The sequence below is a fragment of the Podarcis liolepis genome, assembly GCF_965112155.1.
Source record: "Podarcis liolepis genome assembly, chromosome: 16".
Lineage (NCBI taxonomy): Eukaryota > Metazoa > Chordata > Lepidosauria > Squamata > Lacertidae > Podarcis > Podarcis liolepis.
Window position 1 is genome coordinate 35,687,390 of NC_139567.1, and position 22,717 is coordinate 35,710,106.

At 42.4% G+C, this 22,717-nt stretch overlaps 1 protein-coding gene across 1 annotated transcript in view; it reads right to left on the minus strand.

Moving 5' to 3' along the window:
• Positions 1 to 9,233: 9,233 nt before the first annotated feature.
• Positions 9,234 to 22,717, minus strand: part of WSCD1 (WSC domain containing 1) — a 41,778-nt gene continuing 28,294 nt past the window's right edge. Inside the window, exons 6-9 of the mRNA XM_083479637.1 lie at positions 17,433 to 17,610; positions 13,519 to 13,683; positions 12,795 to 12,995; positions 9,234 to 11,162 (exon numbers count right to left, since the gene is read on the minus strand). Of these exons, the coding sequence (XP_083335763.1) occupies positions 10,810 to 11,162; positions 12,795 to 12,995; positions 13,519 to 13,683; positions 17,433 to 17,610 (897 nt within the window). The 3' untranslated portion in view covers positions 9,234 to 10,809. The remainder of the gene's footprint in view (positions 11,163 to 12,794; positions 12,996 to 13,518; positions 13,684 to 17,432; positions 17,611 to 22,717) is intronic.

The window sequence follows — 22,717 nt, forward strand, 5'->3', positions numbered from 1 at the left end:
TTTTTTCACCTACCTCACCAACGTCCTTGGTTTGGTGGTTAGGCATTGGTAGGGGTATTATTATGCAGATGAGTTGGGGGGGGAGTGCCATCACCTCCCCCAAATATTTAAGGGTCGTCTGGTAAAGGATTCCGGGGGGCATTGCCTCATCCAAAACCTATGGAGGCCAGGGCCTAAAGTGCGCCCCCGAGCGGTGACCCCTCGGGGAGTGCCTAGGGATGTGCATCGCAGGGGCTCCCCCTGCTGGTGTTAACCCTTTCCGGTTTCATGCCGGATAGTCTGATAGGACCAATGCCTAAAACCAATACCGCTCTTACCTGTAACCAATAAAGTTGTGGCCATTTTTTGCCCATTAACCTAAAATAACGGTGTCCTGTGTCTTCATTTATTCCAACTGGTGGGAGGAGGGAATCACCACGCAAAGGGTCATAACTCAGAGGAAGAGCATGTGTCTTGCATACAGAAGGTCCCAAGTTCAATCCTTGGTCTCTCGAGGTAAGGCTAGGAAATTTCCTGCCTCAAATCCCACAGAGCTGCTGCCACTCAGTGTAGACAATACTGAACTAGATGCACCAATTGTTTGGCTCAATATAAAGTAGCTTCCAATAGTGAATAGGACTGGGCTGCTCACTCTGCCACACACTGCACACAGAGCCTGTGCAAATATTATTTCTATGTAGTGCCTTAACATCAGGGCTTTTTTCCCCAGCCAGAAGTCACTGAAACTCAGTTCTGGCACCTCTCAGAACTAGAGATATTTGACTGGATCTGAGACCTTCTTCATGCAAAGGATATGCTCTGCCACTAATTCACTGACCTTCCCTATGGAAAACCAACATGTACAGCCTTTACTGAGAGTGTGTTAACACACATTGTAAACTGCTGTAAATGTTCAAAAGACTACTCATGATGCTGGACCGCTCACCTAGATGCCAACCACCTGAGCAATGGAACTCTTCAAAAGGAGGCATTTGAACTTGAGACCTACTTTTTCTTGCAATTGTTCCAAGCCTTCATATTTAAACCTAGGACCGTTCTGTACCGCTTTATTAATTTTCCATTAAATTCGTTTCCATCGGAATCTATTAGTCACTGTTAAGTCCAAGCTACTGCACTCCTATAGGCACATTAACCTCCACAAAATAATTAAGGGCTGGATTTTCAGCTGGAGACCTTCTGTGTCACCTCTCAGGAACCTAATATGTCTTTCAATGGCATGGAATATAATGAGATGTTCAAATATAGAAAATTGAGTTACTGCTTGTTTCAGTTATGACATTTATCCAGTCAGTGCCGTCCAACTTCTTGACTGCATTACTTATAATTTACTTTTGACCTTGGGTAGCCAAGATCAATCTTTAAGGGAGCTATCCTTTTAATCTGCTTTATTTTATTAGTCTTTAATGACTGCAGCACATTTTCAGATGTGCAAATTATATATTAGGTTTGTAATCCCCCCAATTTTTTTTTGTCCTTCTCTGTGAAGTTACAAAGGAGGAGAATATGTTTGAAACAGAGCTCAAATGAATTTGCTTCAAACGGACAAAGAAAACCTCTTGTACAACCTTTCAGGGGAATATTCTCCAAACAAGTAGAGCCTCACCAGTGGGCAAAAGTAGTGGTCTCAGACAGCAGATGCTGAAGGAACATAAGAGCGCAGCTGGATTAGTCTACTGACCCAGCTAACCCAACATCCTGTTCTCACAGTGGACAATGAGATTTCTGTGGGAATAGGGGCTGGGCCCTTTTAGAGCCCTCCTATATTTTGGGGGGAGGCCCCCCAATGTCCCAAACGCATGGAGCCAAAGCACGGAGACTAGCGTGGCATGGCTCTGGTGGCTGGCTGGCTCCTTCTCCTCCTGGAGAAGGAGGGGGAAGGAGGGCCAAAGCAGTCTCCTGCTGGTGGCAGCTTCAAGAGGAGGAGCTTCAGGCCATTGAGTCACATGGCCGTCACATTTGGCTCCACCCCGAGGCTCTTCCCAACGTCCTAACGTCATGTGCATCATGTTGGGACATCATGTGCAGGATGTCCTGACATGTGCTTGATGCCCTTGCAAGCTGGTGCCTCTTTTGGGGAAAGCTACAAGCAGGACGTGAGTACAACAGCACTCGTCCCTCCTGTGCTTCTCTGACTGCAGAGGTAGAACATGGCCATCTGGGTTAGTAGCCTTATCCTCCATGAATTTAGGTAATGCTTTTCTGAGGAGAGTTGGTGGCCATCACAGCCTCTTGTGGAAGCAAATGTCATAGTTTAACTATGCACTGTTCAAAGAAGTGCTTTCTTTGGAATCTTCCGACATTCAGTTCTAGTGTTATAAGAGGAGAAAAACTTCCCTCCACCTGCTTTCTCCAAACCACACATAAGAAATGGGGTGGCAGGTCCCACTTCCTGGGTTGTTTCCTTCTGTATGCACCATGTGGCCTGTCCTGTGCCTTCCAAACTAGCCTGCTGTTGTCACATGCAACAATGCTCTCCAGTCATCAGTGTTGAAGAAAGATTCAGCAACCAGACCAGCTGAATTCTCTACATGGAATGGGGCGTGCTGCCAACTTGCCCTTTGAGTTAGGTAACAAAATGGCCTGGGCCATTCCTTTCTCCAGCTGTGATTGAAATTCAAGAATATTTGTTGGATATAACATATATTATTTCATATTCCCAATGTAGGCCCCAAAGCAGCTCACTGCATAAATTGAAACAAATACAACTAATGGCACACAATAAATATGAATCTTTTAAAAATGGCACTGAAATATCACTGAAAACGCTTAAAAGGACATACAAAAAGCCTTACCACGTCAGTCAGTTAGTGTTCAAAGACCTATTGGAATAAAATTATTTGCCTGCTGGTGAGAAGAAAGCCAGAAGGGGACCACTCTGACCACCCATGGAAGGGAGTTCCACAATCTAGGAGCAGCCACCAGGAAGGTCTTCTGTCATGACCTCACCCAATGTCCCTGTGAAGGTCCAAGAGAAAGGCTCCTCAGAAGATTTCAAAGCCCAGTCCAGCTCACGTAAGGAGATACAGTTCTTCCGATAACCTGGACCCAAGCTGTATAGGCCTTTGTAGGTCATAACCAATGCTTTGAATTGTGCCCTGTAATTTCCCTGTTACATATATATGGTGGATATGCAAGGAGGTGGTCATTTTCCCTTCCCTTCCCATTTTGGAGGGCTACAATTAGTACTTAAGTCTGAGGTTGCCCACTACTTTTCTAAGGGTTATGTCCAAACACTTCTGTTTCAGATTAGATAACCTTTTTACTGTCTGTACTTGTTTGCAGATGTGATGATTCTACCGTAACTAAGATGAAGTTTGGTGCTAATGTAAATCTGATCCCATTTTGCTAATCAAGCAGATTTCACTATACATCTGTTGGAAAGCAAGAGAATCACATTAGGAATTATTTCATTTCCAGTCATGCTTCTTAATGGGTGCTTAGTTTTGGCCAAGTCCTATTACATCTATCCTAATGAGAGGGAATGCTAAACTCCTTCACATAAATGATGTCAAGCGATCACTGTAACAATATATACAATGAAAGTGCATTATTAAAATGAAATGTTTTATGCAACACATAAAGGCTCTGTTACAGATCCAAGATGTTTAGGTTTTGTGGGGCTGGGTTTTTTTATAGCATACATTCAGCACCTCTGTGTACTGCTATGAGTTTGTGTGGGCCAGACCTTTTTAACCCCAGGACCCAGCAAATGTTAAAATATAAGCCAGGCTAGCTCTCTGATAAGGTAACTGCCTGGGGTGATGGACCATTAAAAGATGGGACTCTATGCCAGACAGCAGATGGGTGGGGCCCCTCTGCCAACTCTCAAATACAATCATACCTTGGTTTGTGAACAGCTTAGTTGTCAAACAAATCAGCTCCTGAATGCTGAAAACCCAGAAGTAAGTGTTCCAATTTCCAAACGTTTTTTAGAAGCCAGACATCCGACGTGGCTTCTGATTGAGTGCAGGAAGCTCCTGCAGCCAATCAGAAGCCGTACCTTGGTTTTTGAATGTTTCGGGAGTCGAACGGACTCCCGGAATGAATTAAGTTCGAGAACCAAGGTACCACTGTACGTAGAAAGATAAAGCCTGAGTTTGAAGTGTGGAATTTTGTGAGCTAGAAGCAAAACAGCAAGCAGAGGGTCAGAGAGCATTGTTTGATATCTGCTTGAATTCAGGGCTGGGCTATGGGAGAAGCAAGACCCCTCCATCGTAAGCTCAGGTTGTATATATGTGTAAAGAAACCATATATCATAAAGATACCACACAAACACGGACACTGGGTAAGTGCCTGGAACCCCTGTAATCTCACACTACTAAAAGATTGGATCATGAATAACATGGATCATAAATAAAATGGATTTACGTGGCTTGACATGTCAACTGCCAGGTTAGCAAAGAGTGAGATGGTGAGTTGCTACAAATTAATGTACAGGCTACCCACATTTACACTGACTGGGCCAATAGCTTCAACCCTTCCAATGGTAGTGCCAGGAAGAGATGGAGAGTGGAGTGTTTACTATATGTGGAGTGTGTGGGTGCTAGGGAAGCAGAAGGGCTACAATGGAAACCTAGATGTACTAGGGAGAAGTTTGAATGGAAATGGCATTGTGAGGATACAAAGACAGTGAGATTGGGGAAATAGAAAAGGTAGACACTGTGGTGAGTGATCAGACAGTAGCTGCCTGTCCTGAGGAAAGCAGAATGGAAGGAAATGGTTCTCTGAGTTTCCCTATGGAATTGAAATACTTTATTGTCACTTGTACAACTTGTATACAGTGAGATTACACGAGCACCCCCACTCAGCCCTCTTAGTTTTAATTCCCCCTCGTTTACTGATGCACACCCACCAAACCCGAAAGTCAGTTGCCCTGTTGTTATCTTTATTCAGCAGCCTAACAGCCCACAGATAGAACCTGTTCTTTACCCTGTTGGTGCGACTAATCATGCTTCTATATCTTCTGCCTGAGGGCAGGAGATCAAGAAAGTGCCAGCCAGGGTGTGAATCATCCCTGAGAATTTTCCTCACTCTCCTGAGGCAACGTTCTTCCGCTATTTCATCCAGCGGATTCATGGGACAGCCCATAATATCTTGTGCTGTATTCACCACCCTCTGTAGGCACTTCCTATCAGTTGATGTCAAACCAGCATACCACACCGTGATGCAGTATGAAAGTATGAACTGCAAGGGCAAGGTAGCAGGTGTTTGGTGGGACTTTGATGACTGGTCTGTTCCATGGCAGAGAGGCATCCAACAAGCTTGCATTCTGTTAGCCAATCTGTTTCCTTAAAAAAAAATGCTTGCTTGTGGCTTCCTACAAGGGTCATGACTTCCTACAAGGGCCATGACTAACCCAAAACAAAATAACAAACATGGCTGAGAGACAGGGAGACGAGACAAGGAGAAGAGATCTAGGGAAGAGTAGAGGAGATGCATTGAATTTTTTAGCTTTCAAAAATGAGGGGTTCTAAAACGTTGCAACATGACTTGGGAATTCAAAATACTTCACCCGCTAAAATGACATGCCCTAATGTAGCAGCCTCCTGGGGTATCCATAAAAGCTGGATTATTATTTTTTTGAGTCTGAGGGATGTCCATTTGCAGTGGTTCTCAACCTGTGGGTCCCCAGATGTTGTTGGACTACACCTCCCATCATCCCTGACCAGTGGTCATGGTGTCTAGGAATGATGGGAGTTGTAGTCCAACAACATCTGGGAACCCACAGGTTGAGAAACACTGATTTATAGGAAAGAGAGTTCACAATGTGTGGTGTGCCATAAGCAAAAGGTGATTATATTTAGGAGTTTATTGGACAGAGAGGAGATTAAATAGTAATTAACTCAAGTACTGGATCAAGAACAATATAGGTTTCCCACTGCAGAGTTTACAGGATAGTCATGACAGGTCTTTGGCCAATCAGAGGCAACAACCAATTCACAAAGGTGTCCCTCTTGGGGAAAGGCAATGGTCCTTTCCCAGGGAATGCAAATTAAGATTCCATCTAATTACTTTGCTTGCTGAAAGGAAACCTTCAGGATATATTAATGGCAAAAAATGGAGATGCGCCTTCATTAGATATGGAGAAGTTTCTGGGAACAAATTAGGTTTCTGCATATTTTGTCACCAAAGCTATTGCTCAAACTAGCCTAGAGACATCAGCCAGCTTAAGCCAGTGTTTGCTGTCTCTGTTCCTTTGCAATGGCACCACACTCCTTCCACAGAGAAAAGCCAAATCGCCAGCTGATCTGAGCTTCCCAGTAATAAATAGGCTTTTGATCTAATCCAACAGGGCTCTTCTCACATTCTTAGTCTTAGTCATATGTCTCACAGCTTATAAGGTGTATAACTGGTTCCATCCATCATATCTGAATAGCATTTGGTATAATCCAATCCTTCCTTCCTTCAAAATATTTGCAGCCTATATCCTAAAAGTTCACAGCACATTCCTTCTTTCTCAGAGCATTATTCCTCTCCTAGAAATCACCTGTTTCTCACCTTGCTTGTCTCGTTGGTTCTTTGTAGCAAATTGCAAAAGCTATCTTAATTGGTGCTGCCAATAAAGGCAGAGCCATAAGATGTTTTCCAGAAACTTCATCTGAGTCTCTGTTGTGTCTGAAATGCAACTCAGCTTCCTCATCAACTTGGCTGTTCTGTCACCTATCTCTAATTTTACACAAATGTATGTAATCGTTGATTTTCGTTTAATCACTTGACAAGTATTATCAGTAATCAACTAAACTCTGCATCAGAAATAAATATGGTCGAACATAACATTGAAATGTATGGCTTTACAAACCACTATCCAGGACTGCAAAAAGAACGCTCTTGAGGAAATGTGAAACCTAGCAGTCAGTTTCTTAATGGAATCGATGTGTACATACCTGTTCATATTTTGGGTTAATTAATGATACCTTTCTCAACTTTCTTCAGTAAAGTGGGGGAGGACTAATTCTGTGCTGACCTTTTCAAAACAATGCTCATAGTTCCACCACACCACCAGTCAGTATAATGAATAAAGCATACATTTAGGATCTAAGGTTGCTTTCAAAGTCAGAACCTGGATGTAAAACATGACAGAAATGACAGGCAAAGTTGTTCCTCTCTGCTGTTCTCTCTGGGTTGCAGAAAATGATTTCAGATGTTATGTGCTATTGATATTTCTTTCTGAAATCCAGAACTTAATTTAGTAGAGATAGGAATGAAAAAGAACCATAAAACAGGCACAGTGTAACCCATTTAAATGAATGGGAAGGGGAGGAAATGTCTAAGGAAACAAATGCTCTCCACAGCAGAGTGTTAAGGCAGCGGGGACTTAACTGTCTCTAAAATGTGACATTATCATTTATTCCGATCTTTATAGAACAAAGAATTCTGAAGAATAGACTTGCACAATATTCCAGCTAGAGTGGAAAGAATTGTACTTAACAAAGGAACACACCAGTTGTAATCCTATCAAATCATTAACCGGTTTGATTGTATGGATTGAACAGTTTTCCTGTAGTGTCATTGTGATGAAGACCTGTGAGTCTACTGTGTTGCTGTTACATTAATGGGTGAAAAGGAGAAGGAGGTTTTATTGTACAGTGCAAGTTTGCAAGGATTCTAGCATTATAAACACAACGTAGGTGAAATCCAGAAGTCTCCCTCATTATCAGAGCATAGAGACCTTCTGTACTTGTTGACTCCCCAGTAAAGGCGTCAGAGAATGAAAAGAAAAACAGGAGGAGAAATTGCCAGTGCTTATTCATTCATATCCGAAACTGAAATCAATTCAGTGAATGTGATTGGTTTCAGTCTGCAAATGATAGCTAATTGATTATGCCCCCCTTCCCACACACATCACATTGCAACAAACAGTGTGGAATAATACAAATAATGTAGTTTTGGGGACAGGCAGACTGCAGCAGCATGGAAACAGTGCTGCATGTGATGGATAGAAAACAGTGCCTTCTTACATCTCTGCTCTCCAGGCATCTTTGAAGGATTGTGCTAATACAAAGTTATGCTGGTCAAAAACATCTCATACCTTTCATTGGGAGGAACGCATGCTCTCATGAGCCAACAACTGTAGCATTTAACCAATTGTATGACAAAGTAAGCTTACATAAGCCATTTTCTAACTGGGGTACGTTCTGATTAGGATGTTAGGAGAATACGGTGAGCACGTGTTAAGTGTTGGTTTCTTCAGGATTATGAGGACTTTGATACTGCAGCCATTTGCTCAAGTTCTGAAGACCTTGTTCATTATCTCACTGGGCATAGGCAGCTATGTGCAGATTCTCTCTATGGCAACATCCACACCAGTCTACTTCTTGTTACACCTTTGCCTTCTGTCTCTCTCAGAAGATCGCTGCCAGGACCATACATTTAAAGCACTCATACCACTTGGACAGTCATGGCTTTCCCCAAAACATAATGGGAACTGTAGTGCTGAGAGTTGTTAGAGGACCCAATATTCCCTTCACAGAGCTGAAGTTTCCAGAGTTCCCTGGAAAGAGGGATTACTTGTTAAACAGCTCTGGGAATTGTAGGTCTGAGAGGGAAATAAGGGGCTCCCAACAACTCCCTGCCTCTTCAAATCTTTGGGGTGATGGGGGAATTGAGTGTGGAAGTGCCTCAAAGAAAGCCCTGTTTGTATGTAGTATTCTCATTGACCATGGGGTGCTGACTGATTGTTGTGGAAGAAGATGGAAATGGGTTACAAAGGGGAATAGATAGGCTATCCTGGCCAGGAACCTGCACAGAAGCACTCTGCATTACAATTTTCTTTGCAAGCTGTAGGTCCCACTTATAACATTCTGCTATGCAACATCTCCTGGCACCCTTGCTGTGACATGCCTACTAGCAAAGATGCTCAATTAATGGGAAATTTCAGAACTGAAAATCACTTCAGACTAATTGGGATGATTTGTCATCCAGAATAAGTCATGCCCACCCAAGTGTGTTTGTGTATATATGTGTGTGTACAAAGTGAAAATGGTGTGCTTATTTGGACAGAGGTCAAGCCAAGCTTCTAGCCCTCATGGGGGGCTTCCTGGAGGCATCTGGACGGCCCTCCTGGACAACAGGATTTCCAACTTGATGGACCCTTGAAAGTCTGCTGACGTGAGAGATGTGTCCCTGGGTAACAAACCTGCCAAATTACAGACAAATAGGATCAGATGAATTTTCAGTAATGCTCTTATTAATCAGATGTGGGTGAGACACAAAGGCATCCATATTCCTCCATGTGGTTTTTGCTTATATTTATTTATCCCTCCTCCAAACCACTGTGGTTGAAAGTTAGACATGTCAGTCTCCCACTCACCCCCACATTACCCTTATGTATTTTATGTTTCACTTGTGATGGAAAACTCCATGCTGGCATTTCCCTCTTGGTTAGCAAGTAAGACAATATTGTATGCACTTTAAGCAGTGTCATCACAAGGCACACTGTGTGGTCCCTGATCTGTCCTGTCATAGGAGCTCCATTTCACTCTTGTGATGCCCCAACCCCCACCACTGGATGAACAATGGCATAACAATATTGTTGTTGCAATCATAGTGTGGGAAGGAACCTCAAAGATAATGCAGTCTAAACTCTCTGCCAATCCAGGGAATCCATTGCACTAGTTACCTAGATGGGCAGCCACCCAATCTCTGAATGAGAGTCCACCCTGTTCTGATTGCATAGTTGCCTCTCGTTTCATGCCAAAGCTCATCAAAGGCATACTGGCAAGAGATTGTGAGGGCTGGAGCAAGCTGGGGCCATAGTAAAGATTTCCACAAATCTGACAAATCTGACGAAACTGAATTCAATTTTGGATTTTCCCATTTCTCTTTAGAAATTAAAATTTGAGAGGCACTCCGCCCAAGTTAAAAAATTAATGCAACATCACCACTGCCAAATTCTAGAATTCTATACCTTTCCCCTCTAAAATCCCTAAACCCAACAAGATGCATAATTTGAAATTCAAATGAATCCTAGTTTAAAGAATATGGGTTGCATCCAATGACAGAGTCTTATTCCAAGCAGACCCACTGATTATTACATTTTAATGACTAACGTAGGCCCATTAACATCAATGGGTTTCCTCTGAGTAGAATTTTGTTGGAGATAGATATCCATTCAGCCATCTCCAGTGGGAAAGCAAGAGGAATAATTGCTCCCAATTTAATTTCATTAGAAATCTTCATTAGAAATATTGAGGAGGGAATGTCCCCATTTGAGATTGCCTAGATTGCAACCCTCTAGACATGTCCTTTTCATGAAGGATAAAGACCCAGTTTTTAAAATTCATAAATAAAGGAAGAAGGCAGAGAAAACAACTCCCCCCCCCGAACTACTTAGCTAAAAATATTTATCAGGGTGAGTTTAAAACAAAGAAAGCAAGGAGGTAACCTGCACATTTGAATTGCCAAAATTGTTATAAAAGTTATAGTTACTCTTGAGAAGTACTGATAGTAGGCAGTTAGGGGGATACAAAGGAACTGTCTGCCTCCCCCACCCCACCCTACCTCACACACATTTCCCATAATTAGCAGGGCACACAAGTGTTAAAATTTGTAGCCATTTATAGAGAAAAGGACACACAGAGGCAGAGACGCTAATGTCTTTTGCCTTGGTTTATAACCCAATTTCCATCCTTCATTGCTCGCCTTTCGTAGCACTTAGTACCCCTGAAGAGCGTCCAAGTCTCAAGAATTTGCATTCATCAGCAGACCCTGTGCAAATCTTGCCTTTTTACTGCTATAAAATTCTGGCCTTTTTAAAAAATTCATTATTAGGATCTCTTTTTTTTTATGTAGCTAGCTGGTCATATGACATCATCTGGGCAAATACTCTTTTGGAAGCCCGATAAAGTTTCTCTCTCTCAGGGCTTTGTCCACCATCATAATGTATTTATTGATCATGTTTTTCATCTCCTCTGTGAATGGGTCAAATCCCTTCTGCCTGGCTCCTGACCGCTTGAAGTTCCCATCTCGGTTGTTCTCAACACAGAGCAAGCGGTCCTCCGTCACTGTGATGTTCAGGAATCTGACCATTTCTTTCAGATTAGGGAGCAGGGCCTGCTTCAAGTCTTCGTAGTGGATGACGAGGAGACGTTTGCCATACTTGAGCCAGTCCAACACATGGGAAGCCCACCAGGAGGCATAGCTGTTTACAAAATCTGGCCACTCTGCAAAGCGAAAGACAAAATAAAGGATATTGACTTATCTGTTTTCAAACCCAGTTGTTGCCAGACAGAAAAAGGATGGCAAAGGAAGACTGCTTTAAAATGATATCAGAAGCAGATACCCCCTTTCTGTTAGTGCTATTTGTGTGTGGCAAAATTGAGGGGAAGGTTGCTTGAAAATTCTTGAGGGAGAGGAGGTGAAGTGTCTTTTTTTCTTGGAAAGCTCTCTTCTGAAAAGTATCAGTTCACTTAGGTCCAATCTGTACATTTAATGCTCAATACATTATACCACTAACCGGGACGCAGGCGGCGCTGTGGGTTAAACCACAGAGCCTAGGACTTGCCGATCAGAAGGTCGGCGGTTCGAATCCCCGCGACGGGGTGAGCTCCCACTGCTCGGTCCCTGCTCCTGCCAACCTAGCAGTTCTAAAGCACGTCAAAGTGCAAGTAGATAAATAGGTACCACTCTGGCGGGAAGGTAAATGGTGTTTCCGTGCCCTGCTCTGGTTCGTCAGAAGTGGCTTAGTCATGCTGGCCACATGACCCAGAAGCTGTACGCCGGCTCCCTTGGCCAATAAAGCAAGATGAGCGCCACAACCCCAGAGTCGGCCAAAACTGGACCTAATGGTCAGGGGTCCCTTTACCTTTACCTTTACATTATACCACTTTCACACCACTTTAAACGGTCATGGCTTCCCCCAAAGAATGTTGGGAACTGTAGTTCATTAAGCTCTGCCCCTCACAGAGCTACAATTCCCAGTGTTTCCTGGCAAGAAGGATTGGTTGTTAAACCATTTGGGGAATTGCAGCTCCGTCTCCTAACAACTCTCAGCAGTTCCAAAGGATTCTTTGGGGGGAAGCCATGACTCTTAGAGGGATATTGTAACACTTTAGGTGTATGGCATAGCTGTCAACTTTTCCCTTTTCTTGCGAGGAATCCTATTTGGAATAAGGGAATTTCCCTTTTAAAAAAGGGAAACATTGACAGCTATGGTGTATGGTGCAGATGTAGCCCTGATCCTTACAAGTGGTGATGCCAGAGACAGAACAAGGACCTTTTCTGCTTGAAAAAAACAGTGGTAGATGTTCCTCCAACATGAAGAAATGTTCATTTGGGACCAGGGTATCTAAAGAACCACCTCACCCCATGTATTATTGCCAAGCAACTATACCTCTCACTACTGAGCATCTACATGTGCTGAGCTTGTACTAGAAACTGAGCTTTTAGTGCAGCAGCTCCAACTCTATGGAATCAATTGCTAGCTGAAATGAAACACGCACCTGAAATCATGGTGTTTAGATACCTACTGAAGATGCTTTGGTTTAAGAATTCTTTCCCTGAGAAACCTAGTCATTTATGGAGTATCAGTTATATACCTAGATAAACTGCTTTTTTTTTTTTTTAGAATTAGCATCCTTGAAATGATGTTCCTTCCAACTTTGTACAATTCAGTGACTCCGTGTTACTGTTTGTTTGTTTTAGAACTGGGTGTTTTGTTCTCTTTTTCTCTTATATGCTACTTTGATGGCTTTATGCTTTGAAACAGTCTGTAATTTTGACAAGTAAAGAAAACAGGAGTGCAGCATGTTTCCTTAAATCCCTCTTTGACATGAAATCAGAAAGTAATGGCTTACCTTTGCTTTTCCAGTTTCGATCTGTGGCATACCCGAGATGGCCTGCACACTTCCGGTTGAATTCTGCCACCAGCGACTTGTATGGATTCCGTATCAATAAGATGGCCGAGTCAAACATTTCAATTTCTTTTTGGCCACTCTCGTGAGTTTTGACACAAATAGTTCTCCTGCTTCTCCAGTGATCCTTTTCCCCTTTAAAACCTGTGTGTGTGTATATAAAGTGTGTGTTTGTGTGGATAGATAGATAGATAGATAGATAGATAGATAGATAGATAGATATAGATAGATAGACTGAGATATATATTATTGTGTTTAGATCATATATGCCACTGTAAGCAGGCCAGCCATTACAAGTTTGTCATGGCCCTACCAGCAATTCCCTCTTTGGTACACTTCCACTATTTCCTTGTTTGGGACCCATCTCTCCCAAATTTGCCCATGAGCCCCTGCCTGTCTTTTTGTATTTTTGGTACACTTCCCTTTTACCTTCCCCCCTTCCCCCTCACCTTCTGGTAACCTCTACTTCCTACTCACCCCTATCATGAATCCTACTACTACACTGTTCCGATCTAATGTGGCACACACCCCTTTCCTCCCACTGTTCAGTAAACCCACTTTTAGACAAAAGCACTCAGGGCCCAAAGCTGGCAGTGTGTTTGTTCTTAGAAACAAACAAACAAACAAACAAACAAACAAACAAGACAGGCACAGCTCAATAGCCTACCTTTATTATATAGGGTTCCATCAAAATAGTAGCTCCCAGTGTAGAATCCTGTAGCATGTTCTATCAAATGACGAGCCCAGGTGTTGCCAGCTCCAGGGAAGCTTGACAATGCCACAAAAGCTTTGGATTTGGTGGGGAGAAACATCCGGTCAGTGCAGCGGGTGTCTACAACCAGATATAGATGGCATTTCATTGTTAGCAAAGTAATCTCTCTCCCCCCCAACAAATACACACACAAAATGACAACAATTTACAACAATTATTTTTCACATGGTTGCCCTTTGATAAATTCAAGATTTAAATTCTAAAAAAGCAAGCTATGTATTCTAAGATCAGCTGTTGTGTGGTCATTAATATCTCATACCCGACCCCTCTTTTGTTTTATTCTTGCAGATGCAGATGCCAATTTAAGTATGCATATCAGCAACAATAACTCACCCTGAAGAAACCACAAATTTTTCCTCTGTGGGTGGAAAAGCAATTAATCGTCCCATAAGTTGAGCATAATAGCAATAACCAAGCACAACCACATACTTTACTTCCCTAAACACACACATACCAGGAGACTAGATAATATTTCAGTTTTTCCATTCCACTACTACATCCTTGAAATTTTAGAGTAAAGATGGCAAAAATAAAAATGAGCATCTATAAGTTAGAGACACCTTCCAAGAAACATGGACCCCTTTCTTTAATTACGTTGATAGCCCAAATCAAGACATTGTTACATCAACAACTCAATATGCTCAGTGGAGGGGTTACATCAAGTAATCTGTTTGAATGTTGAAAGTATGTGTATGTCTAGCGACAGTACACTTATCTCTACTGCTGGATAAGTGTTTTATAGTTGCATTTGTATTTGTTTAAAAACCAATAAAAATTGTGGTGGTGTATGTGTGGGGTGTGTGTGTGTAACACAGCACTCATGGTCAAAGAGAAGTGATGAGTCACTAAGGAAAAACACACAGAGAGACATAAGGCCAGGAAATTAGGCATATCACCCCCTCCATGCTTTGATAGCTGCATTCAACTCCTGGTTTTTTACAGCAAAACACCAATAAAAACCAGTTAGTTAAGCCTGATAAACAACAGACACACTAAGCCATGGGTAGGCAAACTAAGGCACGGGGTCTGGTCCAATCGCCTTCTAAATCCGGCCCACAGACAGTCTGGGAATCAGCGTGTTTTTACATGAGTAGAATGTGTGCTTTTATTTAAAATGCATCTCTGGGTTATTTGTGGGGCATAGGAATTTGTTCATTTCCCCCCCCAAAAAAAAATATAGTCCGGCCCCCAACAACATTGTCTGAGGGACAATGGACCAGCCCCCTGCTGAAAAGGTTTCCTGCCCCCTGCCCCAAATGAATACAGTTTCACAGAAGCAGGAATAGAAGTTGCACTAAAGGAGAGGGAAAAACAGCAGCTTTTTAGGACCAAAGGGATTCTTATCACCCAGCATCCAAAGAAATCATTGTTTAATTACAGCTCTGACTTCACGCATTCGCTAAAGACAATGAAAGGTGGGAGTAGCAGGTTGGTTTCATCTCTGAAAAGTTGCATAGGACATTTGGCTTCATATCTTTTTTTCTAGGAAGACTAGAAACTTACTCCGAAAGAAAGAAAGAAAGAAAGAAAGAAAGAAAGAAAGAAAGAAAGAAAGAAAGAAAGAAAGAGATTTCAGAGTACCTTTTGTACTCTTGACAACCCTGGTCAGATTGGCTTGTCACGTTTGTTAGTTTTGAGTTCCACTACAGTAGATGACTATTGAATTAACATATTTGCCCTGCAAGCCTTTTTTAAAAAACAACCACAACAATATATGTGGCTTGGCTCTTTTGCATTAAGTATTTGCTCTGTGAGTTTATTTTATTTTATTTAACAAAGGATCAACTATCTGCTTGGGGTGTGTTGTGGTTAAGACTGCACAGCTTGATCTATTGAGGCTGGTGGTCTTGCTTTTGGAACAGGGGGTTGGATGGCATAATAATTTCATCCCCTCCAGCCCTAGAATTCCAGCTAAGCTTTTCTATCACCATAAAACAAAGGATTTTCTGCCTACCAGCAAGATAGATTTGGACACGCTTAATGTTTGTCTCTTAATTATCTACTTAAGACTTGTCTGTGCTAGCGGTTTCTCCAGGAAAAGATCCAAATCAGACATGTTTGAATATATACTCCCTGACTCTTATTTCTCAATGCTGGTCTTGCCTATCTGTACTGCAATTTTTTTCTCCCTTAAGGGCAGATCAATATTGCAAGTGCAGTGGATATATTCTGCATTACCACAAGATGAGAGAGAAAGAGAGAGATGGATTTCCCTGTGCCATATCATCCCAGTCAAAATCAATGTCAGTTCATTGTGAATAGTTAAGGGAAGTGTAGAACAGCTTTAATACATTTCAGTAGTCTTATTGACTCTCTTTTGGTCTCCCTTGAAATTTTTCCAATATTTCTCCTCAGGATGAGCCCCTAAGGTTCATCTACACATATGTCTCCTGATTTCTGGTCATGGTTTAAAAGTACAGGCCTCCTCAGAGGATGTTCCATAGATTTTGAGGGCCTGGCTCCCGAACCAGCCCCCAGAACACCTCACTGCTCCAGAACCTCTGGAACAGCAACAGCCAGCATTTTCTGGCCTGAGGAGGTTGCCTCCAGCTCTAAGGACTCCAGCCCAGAAGATCTAGTAGAACCAGTCTCCCCATGCTGTTGTTGAAGCAGACAATGAGCCCAGGTTGTATGCAATGTTAGTCCTCTTCAGGGTAGAACCATTGAAATGACTTACTTAGATCCATAACTTTAATGGATCTAAGCTTGATACAACCCCCTGTAAAGAGGCTTCTCCTCTCTTGAAGGTAGACTGCTAAGGTCTAGTCTGGGCTTATAGTTGTTTAATGCACACTTTACATCAGTTTGTGCATTTTTAGAGTCTTTTTAAATTGGTTTTGTATATATAGAAAAACAGTTACAAACAAAAAGACCACTACTCAACAAACACACGCAAAAACAAAGGGACGTTGGCGATTTCAGTGTGCAGGAGAAAATGTAATAATACAGATGAGCCTGTGTGTGTGTGTGTGTGTGTGTGTGTGGTGTCATTCACAAGCTCCATACAAAAAGAGAGGCAGTAAGCACATGATGCTGCAAGTGGTTTTCATTAATACAGGATATAAGATCCAGCCATATCACCTCAGATTTGCCTGTCTTTGATATGCCATTGATGACTGTGGACTTCCCTGTAAATTTCTCTAATATAACAATGTCAGTCCAGAATGAGGCAAGTTGATTTTTTGGTAATAAATTTGAATTTGGTCTCTGCATTTTTGTATACATTACTTAGTTGGAGAACAGCATTGAAAAATCTGGAGAAGAGCAAATTGCAAAAGATGAGTGCATTTCAGAGAGTTCGTGTGCCATTTCAGAAAGTGAGAATTGGATAGGTTTGCCTTTAAATGCAAACTGAATTGAATTTCTTCCTCATTCTTAAATGCTAGGTGGAATCTACACACATATAAAAAACCGCTGTGAAAATATTTTTTTAAAAAAAAAAAAGTTTTGAAAAATACATTGAATTTTGCATAGCTCACTGTCGCAATCTACTGTCCTATTTCATATTGCACTTTACAACACATTTAAAACGTTTTATTTGCAGCTGCTTAGCTGAGTCCGTAGACTCAGGGCACTGTCAGACACACCATCCTAGGCAACGGTGGGTGGTTGCAAGTCTGCTCACCCTCATCCAACGTCCTAGAACAGCTTGCAGTATTCACTACAGATTTCTCCTGTAATGCATTAATAAAATTATGGCACTACTTAACCCAACAGCAAGTGTCTTGCCTCATTGCTTGGGGTATAAGATGCACAGCACCTCCCTGCACATAGTTATCGATATTATATATATATAACCTCTCTCTTACCTTGGACAGGAGTTTGATAGACAAAGAGATAGTCCCCCCTCTTTGGCTCTTCAGCTGTGCTGCTGCCATTTTGCAACCTGCTACAGAATAAGCTGTCTGAGCTGTTGTGTAACGGGAAATGAATTGTTGGGAAGCCGCAACGGCACTGGGGTCCTCTGATGGCTGCCAAAGGGAATTCCTAGAAAATAAAATAAAAGGCTGGAATTTAAAAAAGGCTAGCAAACATTAGAAAGCATCAACAGGAACTGAAACGAATGTGAAGGGAAATCCTAAAGTTCAGTTTTCCTCTTCTGAATTGTCCTGTCTCAGATAAATATTTTCCTTTTCCAAACCATTTTTTCTTCACATTTCCTATTGTGGATGCTGTCAGAATTTAGAGGGTTGATCAGGCTGACTACTTAGCCAATGAATTGTGTGAGTTAGACTGGATTGATCAATGCATACATTGCACAGTAAGAAAACAGTGAGTTGTGTTCAAGTAGGTTGTACTCCAAATAGACCCACTGAAGGTAAGGAATCTAAGTTTGTCAGGTCTATTAACTTCAGTGGGTCTACACTGAGTAGGACCAGCATTGGAGTTCCCAACACAAATCAATTCTGGCCAGATATGGTTTGGGTTGGCATGGGTTGGCACAGGTCAGCCCAGGAGTGGGGGCCCCAGAACAGATTTAGGGAGGAGGCTTTTGACAGCCCTTTTAAATAGCCTCAGATGCCACCCCTCCTCATAGCATCATCATAGCCTCCATTCTCTGCATGGTCACAAAAGCGCTGCATCCTAGCCACTTTGTGCCACATGGCAGAGTAGGCAACACAGTCAACAAAATGAAATAAACAATGCTTTTCGACATGAATCCCAGCTCTGTCTGATTCTGCAAAAGGTGACAAAATGCCTTCTCAAATTCTGATCATGCTCAAAGGCCACACCACAATCAAGCCTAGGTAAAGGAAACCCCACCAGCAAAAGAGATGCAAACTCTGTATGTGGAAAAATGAGGCCCAATTAAACCATGTTACATAACTCTTGATAAAACTAAAGATGTTCACAGGCACGCATACACACCTCCCTTAAACCTGTTCATCTTTACAGTGGGGGTGGGATAATTGTGGTAGGTCTTTCCCCAAGCAATGCATAAAAAGTGTCTGATCAAAGCAGCAGGACACCTAGATGTGTCCTATGCAAAATTTCCCTGTGTTGTTCTCATGCAGCGAACACAGGCTCTGTTGGACAAATGTAATGATCCACTCCTAATGAGGTAATTTATGGAGAGTCCCTAAGGCTCTCTTCCAGTGTTCTGGCGGCATGACGAGGCATTAAATAGTTGTCAACATAATTGGGTTCAAACCATCCCATTCTGACTTCCCCTTTAGGTTAAACGTGGCAGGGAGAAAAAATGGTGGCTCTTTTAAACTATTTTTGTGAATTCTACAAGGAGATTCAGTTTGTTTGGATTTAAAAATCTCTTTTCAAAAAAAGAAAAAGAAAAAGCAAGGAACAGGTGGTGATCGAAATTGTAGACACATTTACCAGGGAGGAAGACCCATTGCTCTCAGTGGGGCTTCCTTCTGAGTAAATTTGTAGGGGATAGGCTGTGAGTCATTCTCTAAAAAATAGAACTTGTTACAGGTGTGTGGTGTAGAGGGAGACGTTGTGTCATGTCCCCATATACAGTACGAACTGGTAGGGGACTATGAACCTTGGGGTCATGGTGGATAGCTTGATGAAGGTGCTGATTCAGTGTGTGGCAGCTCTGGTTGAGGAAAAAGACAAATTCTGTTTCAGGGTTCATTAGAACACGGATTGAAAAGAAAACTGCCAATATCATAATGCAGCTTTACAAATCTATGTTGACACAGCTCTTGAAATATTGTGATAGATTCTGGTCACCTCACCTCAAAAATAATGCTGCAGAGCTGTGAAAGCTTCAGAAAAGGGCAGCCAAAATGATCAAGGGGTGTGGGAGCTCCTGTCTGAAGAAAGTTTCACCATTTGGAGCTTTTTTTAGTTTAGAAAAGAAAAGGCAAATAAGAATGGACAGGATATAGGTTGGAACAGATAAACCTCAGGTCCCTTCCAACTCTATGATTCTATGGTTCTATGAGGAAGTGGATAGAGAGAGGTGTGGTTTTTTTTCTCGCTTTCACATAACACTAGAAGTTGGGCTCATCCGAAGAAGCAGAGTGTTGGAAGATTCAGGACAGACAAAAGAAAGCCTTCTTCATGCAACACGGAGTTAAATTTGGGGATTTCGTTCTGCAAGAAGGAATGATGACCATTAGCTTGGATATGCCACCTTGAGTCCTTGTCAGGGGAAAAGGTGGGGTAGAAGTAACGGTGGTGGTAGTAGCTTTTTTTCAGTAGGAACTCACTGGAACTCAGTTCCAGCACCTCTCAGGTGTGTGTCATTGCCATTATAAGAGAGCAATGGAGGCATTCATTTTCTTAGAAAATTAGCACTATTGAGCTTGTTCCCTGGTTCTCTAGGGGCATTGGTAGTCCAGTATCCAATATGTAGGGCAGGAACCTCTTCAGGCAGCTATTGCCTGTTGTTGTTGTTGTTTTTAAAAAAAGGGAGCACCTTAAATAATTTGTTGTGGGTGTGTATTCTGAAGATAACCATATTTCAATTTGCATATGAATCCAGGAGGTGCATCTCAGGCATGTTCAAGCATTCCTAGCTGTGGCTGGTCCACAATGAGGCACTGCTACAGAAAAGGCCTTGATCCCTAGAAGGCACTATCATCTAGAGAAGAGCCTCTGAAGATGCAAAAAGACTAGGCAGGTCCATAGGGCATTAGGGCATTTATTAGATAGGTGCTTTATACTTATAGCCCAGGTCATAAGCGTAAAAAGTTGTAGTGGTCAACAGAGCACCTTGAATGGTGGAAGTCAAGCGTCATGCCCCCTGTATCCTAGTATGCTCCTGAGGAGGATTCAGTTTAGGGTGAATCACAGGACACTTCACTCAGGCAGAAACCCACAGCAATCCCTTCTACCCCTTGGCAGCCTGGGGATGCAACTCATACATGAGAGCTTAACCTGCTCCACAGCCACAGAGAAACATGTGACTACAGAACCAGTTGCAGGTCATTTAAGGATTGTAGACAGGGATGCAGGCCACCTTTTGAAGATTCAGGTGAGACTTCCTTTGCTGAGACAACATATTTCTGTAGCTCAGCTAGCAGAGCCCACTTGGAGCTAACCATGGTCCTGATTGCTGCTCACCAGCACTGCCATGAACTGAACTGAATTCCCTTAACAATAATTGTCCTTTCTGGACTTATTTTGAGTGGATCTGACTTACTTCCACCTGAATTAGGCAGTTAGGCCGTCACGGCATTTAAATGCATGGAAAAATAAATCCAAATGAGTATACAGATTGAGATTTCAGTCACCAAATAAGAGAATAAAACATCTCAGACACCAATTTAGAGAATGAAACATAACAAAAGCATACTTTCTCTGCCTGGAATGTCGTTGACTTTAATTTGTTGGCATTTGCAATAATCAAAAGAAGCTTGCTCACTCAACTTACTGTAATGTTTTCTTTCTTTAAGCATATTAAACTGTCACATCTCTGCACATTTTACCCAATGATTTGAGAATTTTTGATGATAATGCTGCTTTATTTACAATATTATGATTTGAGCAGCCTGGCTTTGCTTTGGAAAATGCAGAGCAATTTTCAGCTCCGGAGAGGATTTCTAACAGCTCATTTCCACAAAACAAATAACACCAAGCATCTTCTTCTGATTTATAAGTGAAGGCATTGAAGGAGAATGTTGGAGAAATTATGATCAAATGGGAACATTTGTGGGAACTAGGATAACATCTGAAGCATACCATGTTGGCTATCTTTGCTCTATTTTATTGGCTGTCAGAATACAACCCTCTGTTCAAAGGATTCCTTTGGTTGAAGGGCTCTCCTGCCCACATCTGAATTAAATAGGAGTCCCAAGAAAGGAGAAGAGGGGGGCAGGGCTTGAAAACTAAAGCTCTGGATGACCCCGCTCATTGGTTTCATCAACATGAGGGACGAAACTGCGCCCTGAGGAACCCTGCATTGGAGGCTCCATGGGGCCGAAGAACACTCCCCAAGCATTCCCCTTTGGAAACGGCCTTCCAAGTAGGACCAGAACTACTGCAAAGTGGTGTCACCCACCCCTAATTCAGAGAGCCACTCCAGAAGGATACCACAGCTGATGATACTGAAAGCCACTGAGAGGTCAGGGAAAATTAACAAGGACACTTTTTCCCTTCTCTCTTCCAACAGAAGTCATCATACAGGGGAACCAAAACATTTTCAGTGCCAGGCCTAAACCTTGATTTAAATGGATCTAGAAAATCAGTTTCCTCCAAGAGTGCCTGGTTCTGGTTCTGCAACCACCTGCTCAAGAAACTTGTCCAAGAAGGGAAGATTAGCAACTGGCTGGTAGTTGCATAGATTTTCCAAGTATTGGGAGGGTTTCTTGAGGAGTGGTTTCAACACTGCCTCCTTCAAGCAGGCAGCAACCACTGTCTCTCACAGGGAGGTATTAATCACCTCCCTGGCCCAGCCAGCTGTCCCCTCCCTGTTAGTTTTTAGCAGCCAAGGGGAGCAAGGGTCCAGAGCACAAGTGGTCACTCTGACCAATCTAAGAACCTTGTCCACTTCCTCGAGCCTTACTAACTGAAACACATCAAACACAACAGGACTAGGCAGCGCTCTGGAAACCTCTCAAGATTCATCTGCTGTAACCGTGGAGTCAATGTCCCGGCAGATGCAAGTGATTTCTTTCCCTCAAAATGCTTTGAAAACTATTGGCTAGCCATGTCAAAGATTGAAAATTGTGTTTCCAAAATGGGTAAACACTCAACAGAGTTTCATCTATAGCGGCGTTTTCCATTTTTACCCACGGTGCGCACTCATTTTCTACAATGAGAGAAACCATCTGCCCAAGCTGGCAAGCATCATAATAGTATTCAAGGCTTGGGATTCCCCCCCCCCCCCATTCTCCAATAAGCATCTATACAATACCCCCCCCCAAGCACTGGACAGGTTGATATAAAAATGGAACAGCTCAGCTTCCATTGCCAAAGAGCTAGGTGGCCTGCAGGAATGCAATGGTTGGGAAAGATCCATCACCTCCAGCCCCTTCTCTGCACTCACAAGGTCTAGAAACTTGTACAAGAAATATAAGCTGAAATACCTCTGGATGTTGAAACTTTTGAAAGCTGCCAGAATTCAAAGTTGTTAAGTGTCACTGAGGAAAAGCAGCACAGAAATCTGATTTGCTTTGAAATGTGC